A 7001-nucleotide genomic window follows, 5' to 3' on the forward strand; every position below is an offset into this window, starting at 1 on the left:
AAAAAAATGTTTTAATAAAAAGGGTTTAAAAAAATATGTTTTTTTATATACCAACGCCAAAAAAACAACAATAAAAATTTATTTTCAACAGTTCTATTTTATTTTAATATTTATACTACCTGGTCATTTTTAAAAATACTTCAGCTATGCCTAAGGCATAAAATAAAGGGTGCACTTTGCTATACTGTGCAAATAAAAAATAAGTATATTTTTTAAGTATTTGTTTTTGTGTTTTGGTTTTAATTAGGATTTCTTATAATAAAAGCAGTGTACAAATACCATCATTTACTTCGTTTTTTTTTTTCTTTTTTTTGGATAAAGCTTAGATGCTAGGCAAGTAGTGCACCATTTGGGTGCATACTTTGCATTCCAAACAAGTTTCTAAAAATGCTTTTTCCGGCAAAGACTTGACGACCGATGCTGCTGGCAGCTACGAGGGTCCTTAAATTACAAAGCAACACACTTTTCATTTTCGGTGGTGTTTGCTTTCATATGTGTGTGTGTGTGTTGATTTCAATCGAAATGCATAGTTTTAAAGGTAGTTGATGTTTTTTTTCGTTTTTTTTTTTAATTATACATTGCAAATTTACACGTGTAATTAACTAAGGTAACAAACATTTTTACCTAACCAAATTATTATTAAACATTACCGAATTTGTTTAATGCATTGCGCGGAACTACGCGTGAATTTCGAAAAGTTTCGCCACTTCATTTAAATCGTCATATTTCTTATTTTGATTTATAATTGTTCGCGCCAAACCAATACGATTGAATAGATTCCACAATAGAATGCCGACTATTTTATCATCTTTCATATAGAATATAACACCACGCGTATATTCGTCAGCATCTTTTGGATTACACTTAACGTCCGGTGTTTCCGGATTCACAGTTACTGTACTGCCACTGCCGCCACCCTCCATAACAGCTGTTTCGGTTAAATTATCGGTACGTCGTTCTGGACTTGGTGTTGGCAATGCGAATACACCAACTGTGGGTAAGGAAGCATCAACAAGGCCGATACCCTCATAGCCGACCTCTGGACCCAAGTCGGACCAAAACATACTTTGATGATTATAGGCTTTCTCTGCAATCGGAATGTAGTTATATAAATTGTAAATAAATTTCTATTATATACAACACATAAAAATAAATAAAACAATTCTACTCACTTTTGCCAACCATATTTTCACCCGCTAATCTACCCGACACCACCGAATGATCGTGGTGCTCCACACGTCGCCTGCCCAGCAACGGATCGTAGAAGCAGGATGCATCCCCCGCCTATACTCAAAAATAAAAAAATTTCTTGTAATTAACAAAATAAATTAGGAAATGTATTATGCAGAAACTTACCACAAACAAATTTCGTCTAGCTTCTAGTTCGGCATTAACTACAAAACCGCCCAAACTCTTATCGACCTCCAAGCCTGAGGTTAACGCTATGCTTGTATTCGGTTCACAACCAACGCACACAACAACCTAAGTTACGCACAATAATTAATAAATAACACAACCACTATCACGAGCTAGAGCAAATTTCATTCAAATTTACACACCACATCAGTTAAAAGACTCTTTCCGTTATTGAGCACCAGTTTGAGCGCTGACTCATCGCGTTGCGCATTTTTAATAGAAGTCTCCGGCATGACACACACACCCATTGATTCCACTTTGGCAGTAGTCCAATTACTTAAGTAGGCCGGTAGCACCTTTGACATATTTCCAGATTCTGGAAATATTTGATAAATTTTCACTTTCTTATCTTTGGCATAGTTCGCCAGTGAGCAGGCCAACTCGCTGCCAGTAAAGCCATTTCCCACAATTGTAATCGATTTCTTTTCATCGGCATAACGTTTTAAACGTTCAAAATCATCCGGACTGCGATACACCATAACTTTCTCCTTAACACCGGGTGTAGCTTGTGCAAAGACATCGAGACTTTTCGGCGCACAACCTGAAAAAATATATATTAAATGAGCGTTTATATTTGTGCATGTGTGTAATTGCAATCTTTTACACACCTGTCGCTATCAAACATTCGTCATAAGTAATTTCATAACCATCAGCTAATGTTACGATATGTTTGGCTGCATCAATCTTTTTGACGGTGAACCCTTGTGCAACGGCAATTCCGCCATTTACAGTTTCCATTAGTTTTGTAGGATCCACAAAGAACTCTTCGGGTTCAAAGAATAAACTAAAGAGTCCAAATAAAATATATTAAAAGTTAGGTTTATATTTTATGTAATAAATAGCAAGGAAATTATTATGAAAATATATCGAGTTATAAATACAAATAAATACCTTCTTTCCGCACCGGTCCATTGTTTGAAACGATAATCTTTTGTAACTTCACCCTTCTCCGCTGAATACCAAAGTTCTTTAGAAAGTGGTGGACGCATGTAAGGTTTACGCGATTCGTTCGTTATCATAAGCACCTAAAATATGAAAAATAGCAGTCATTGTCATAAATCACTTTTTACAAAAAATATCAACACCAATTGTTAATTCACTTAGTAAGTAGTTAAACTCGCCTTCGCTCGCGGATCATTTGATTTAATGGCGCGGAATGCGGAGAAACCTGCTGTACCACCTCCGATCAGCAAATATGGTACATGTTTTGGCAATTCAGCAGAGGTCGCTGGCACTGTAGATGGAATCGCTGCAGTTGTACCGCATTCTGTGCTRTCGGCGACCTTTTGTTTTCGCCTTGTTAATAACCATAAAAGCTAAAAAAAAAATAAATTTAAATATTATAAAATATACACACACGCATATTTATTGTTTACATACCAAACCACCTAGGCCTAGCGCCGCCAATAAAGCTAGTAACATTCTAGTTTTTCTAGTTGCCTCATCATCTCCCATAATCGAACCGCCACTTGGCGCACCCTTTTTACTACTTGAGCCACCAGCTCCTTCACCGTCACATGGCTTCTTTTCAGAAGTTACATTTTTTCTTTTACTTATATTGCAGTCTTTTGCTTGCAGTAATTCAGCATTTTTTACGCCACACCTAGAGCCGCCCGTCTAGATTAAAAAAAAAAAATTACGGAAAAAAAGGAATTTATGTAGGTAATTTCATTAAAATTTGTTATCTTAATTTTTCATCTAAATTTTGTTAACCGTTTTATTTTGCACTTCTGGCTTAGACGGACAAGGATCTTTAGCAAGTTTTTCATATTGTGGTTTGCAAGGGGGTATTGAGGAAGTGGATGGGGATGAAGAGTTGTATGGGGTAGTTGATGGTCGCGTTGCGGCCGGACCAGGAGATGGTGATGCACAGACAGTACTGCCACTTTGGTCATTACAAACATTTGTACTTTTCATTTTTTTCTCTTCTTCACATGCTTGATTATTGGGAAATTTGTTACGCTGCAATTTGGTACGTGCTTCAAGTGTACGCTTTTTTACCATTTGATATAAGTTGTTGTGACTACTGCGTAACGGCGTTATGGCTGCAAGAAGATATGGCTTTATTCTATTTAGTTCATCAATTGTGGCGCCTGTGTTGTTTATTGCATATCCTCGACTACTACTTAGCTGCTGATCACTGCACTCACATAAACTTAACCTCAATTTGGTGCGGCTCGGCATCGGAACAACTCCTGCCCGCACATGTGCCAATATGTAGGCCTGCCGGCAGAAACGCACATTTAAGCCTCTAAGGCTATATATACTCATTCCGAATTATAATAGAATTATAAAAAAAGGTTTAATAAATAAATTTTTCAAAACAGATTATAATGAATGACTGAATTTTCCAGGTGCCTGCTTCTTTATCGGCTTTGATTGTCGCTTATTTGACAGATTGAAAATAAATTTTTCTCACTGGAAGTACAATCATCTGACATTTAACTGTTCCCACTTGTATGTTTCCAATTGGCAAGCACAATTTGTGCTGTACAAGCAGTGGGTACTCGCGAACCGTGTACTTGTCAAGTGTTGAGTACTCATTGAATATAAATTTTATATCTATTATTAAATTTATCGAATTAGTATTTATTTAATAAATTAAATTTGGATTAAAAAGAGTTTATACAAAGGGGAGCATATAATACGGACAATGAGTCTTTTAATTTCTAATTTATTAAGCCATTGATTTTTGTTTTGTTTTCGTTTGGTTTTGGAAAATATTATTGGAATGTTGGGGAAGAATAGGAATATGACAATAAACTATGGAGCGCCAGCGTCATCTCCGCTAAACCACACTGGAAATATAAAAAAATTATAGAAAACTAGAAATAACTAAACAATAGGATGAGCAAGAGTATACCTAAAATTATAACTATTTCCTACCTGCTATCGACAATGAGCCCACATAGTCTGACAAAATACGCGTTAAACGATACTCGAAAATTATTTTTAACCGTTGCGCCAGAGTCTATCTTTGCTCCATAAGTATACCGTCGTCAAATTGGTACGCAAATAGGATGTTAATTAGTCTGCGTTTTGAATGAAATTTGTATCTAAAGACTTTGAGAAATGTATTATGAGTAAAAAAAATACAAAACTAAATAAATGTAGCATAATGTACTCACAGGTGTTGTATGGCTTATGTTATGTCTCCGTTTAAGTACCAATGGTATTCATTGCACTTTTCATCTAACAAACTCAAAGGATTTCAGTTAACTTTGGAGTTTTTTAGCCGGCTTATATAAAAAGACAACAAAGTTTATCTTTTACTCCTAAGAGTTTCGCCGTCCACAAAAACCACAACTGCACTCTGAACTGGAGGCGCTATATTATATGACTTTGATCGTGGACTTGTAGCTCATAATTTTATTATATGTATAATGAAGTTCATTATTAACCAATCTATTAAAGTTCAATAATTTCTTAAAAACTTAATATATGCTGTTGTTTAAAGCTTGTGGAACTTTCTGTGGTTTACGTTTCGATTCTAGAATGTCAAGTCGGTTGCACATACATATATGTATGTATGTATATGTACATTGTATATAAAACATTAATAATACATATTTCATAAAAATATTCTGGTTTTTCCGCTTAATGCAAGTACAAATATACATTTGAATGGATGTGTGTACATACATATGTGTAACGGTAATCAAAAGGGGAGGCTCGACCACACTTAAGAGCTGATAAGAAGTGTTTTGAGGGCAAATGAAAGTTCTCTTGAGGTGCAGAATGGACAAAAAAATTATATAAACAAGAAATATTTTTTTTTTATAACCACACATACATACATATATATTGACATTCAGTTTTGCAAGTCTTCCTTATAATCACAAATAATCAAAAACAAAATCGGCAGAACATTCTGGATGAGTTTGAAACATTTTTGATACCCTCTTCTTTTGGTAATTTCTACACTTTGTATTCTGTCTTCTTCGYCAGGATAATTGATTTACATGGAGAAAATCAAAAGCCTTCGAAATAAATTCGTACCGTGGTTCCCTTGCCTCAATTATACATATAACTAGCCTTAGGAGTTTAATGGTAGGGAAAACTATTGCTAAGCACGATCTCTTTTTACGACCAACAAAAAGTTTGCACTTCGTTAGGCAATAGCAAAATACTGAGCGTAAGTTATTTCTCCCATTTAAAAGCTGCTTAGGCCTTACTCGACAAAGGCATGTGAAATAAAGTAAAATCAAAGTCAAAACCGAATCCCAAGCCTCAGTCTAAAGACATCAAATAGTTTCATACCTAAAAAAAAAGTATATGCCTCCAATCAATTGGCTGGGCAAAATTCTGTGAACACGTGTCAAGGTCGCACTAAGCGACATTAATGATACATAGTGTAAATAGACCGCCTCTTTAGTCTATAGTTTGCAACTATATTTAAAGGATTAATCGATTTTTAATGTCTTATTTAATTCTCAGTTAAACCGGGAAATAGTTTTGGAAATACAGCCTGGAGAAGTTCCGTGCTCGAGGTCAGTAATGTTATCACTTAAAACTTTAAACGCGGTTTTCTCGATACTGTGTTGCCAAATTTCATCTTAGTGAAATTTTACCGGTATTCGGGATATAATTTAAAAGTTCTTGAACGATATTAAAACACATTTTTTTCTTTTTACTTCAAATGATTCTGTAAGAAGTTCTGTGGTTAATTCAAGGATAGCTTTTTCAGAGGAACTGCCCGAAATGACTGCATAATGACTGAGTTTTGAGTATTTTCCCTTCAAAAGTTCCCAAAATCTTTAAAAAATATGTGCTTTTGGAATAATAAAAATTTTGAATAAAATATTTAATATTTTACATGAAAAAAAAAATTATTGAAAATGAATGTTTGCAAAAAAATTGGTTGAAAAGATATTTATATATAGATATATATTTATTTTTTTAATACAGCACTAAAATTTACCGGTGGATCACTGTGCTCTTTTGAATTATTCTTATTTCTCAAACAAAAAAAAAAACACATGCAATCCAGTTTTTGATATTTTCGAGTACTCTATGTGACATTTCTCTCTTTAAGCGGCACATTTAMTGTGCTTGGCTAAAAACAAAAGTGAATTTTGGCTTACTTTTTAAAGAAATGAAATGCTTTAAAGTTTAGAGGATACATATATTTGTACACAATTAGGGAATATACACAAAGTATTTCCAAAAATAATATAATTTAATTTTTAGCTAGTTATTCACTTTTACTCCCAGTTACCAAAAAAGGTTCTAAACTGTTGGAGATATGCGACGTTTTCTGTGGTTGAAAGCAAAGAAAAAAGGAGGACTGCAAATCTTTATTATCGTTAAAAATATTCAAATCTTAGAAAATGGCAGCTTTACAAAATTTATTATAATTTACTAATTTTTTAAGAGGAAAAAATCTAAAAATCTGCACTCATTTTACTTTTCCCATGTATGTATGTATATGGTATAACAAGAGATTATTTTATTTTTAGAATACATTTTTTAGATCCAAAGAAAACAAATCTACTTAAAAATATGATATTCTAGCACAAAAAATGTACTTAATGATTTTTTTCATACAAACAATCTTTTAAATGTTGTATGCAAGTACAAGTAAA

At 33.8% G+C, this 7001-nt stretch overlaps 1 protein-coding gene across 4 annotated transcripts; it reads right to left on the reverse strand.

The window, feature by feature from the left end:
- Positions 1 to 77: 77 nt before the first annotated feature.
- On the reverse strand, positions 78 to 3818 carry LOC108978622 (putative apoptosis-inducing factor 1, mitochondrial). Of its 4 annotated transcripts, none has more exons than XM_018949000.1 (10): positions 3567 to 3818; positions 3130 to 3461; positions 2797 to 3033; positions 2538 to 2732; positions 2308 to 2441; positions 2025 to 2200; positions 1560 to 1957; positions 1357 to 1482; positions 1173 to 1284; positions 78 to 1087 (listed from the first exon to the last, which is right to left on the reverse strand). In XM_018949000.1, the coding sequence occupies exons 1-10, from the start codon at positions 3685 to 3687 to the stop codon at positions 678 to 680; spliced, it is 2241 nt and encodes a 746-aa protein (XP_018804545.1). In that variant the 5' UTR covers positions 3688 to 3818; the 3' UTR covers positions 78 to 677. The 4 variants fall into 4 exon arrangements, with proteins under 4 accessions (XP_018804545.1, XP_018804547.1, XP_018804544.1 ...); XM_018949002.1 differs by having other exon boundaries at positions 3418 to 3461; positions 3567 to 3817; XM_018948999.1 differs by having other exon boundaries at positions 3130 to 3818.
- Positions 3819 to 7001: the final 3183 nt, after the last annotated feature.

This window comes from Bactrocera latifrons, unplaced genomic scaffold (assembly GCF_001853355.1).
Source record: "Bactrocera latifrons isolate USDA-ARS-PBARC rearing strain unplaced genomic scaffold, ASM185335v1 scaffold_124, whole genome shotgun sequence".
Classification (NCBI taxonomy): Eukaryota; Metazoa; Arthropoda; class Insecta; order Diptera; family Tephritidae; genus Bactrocera; species Bactrocera latifrons.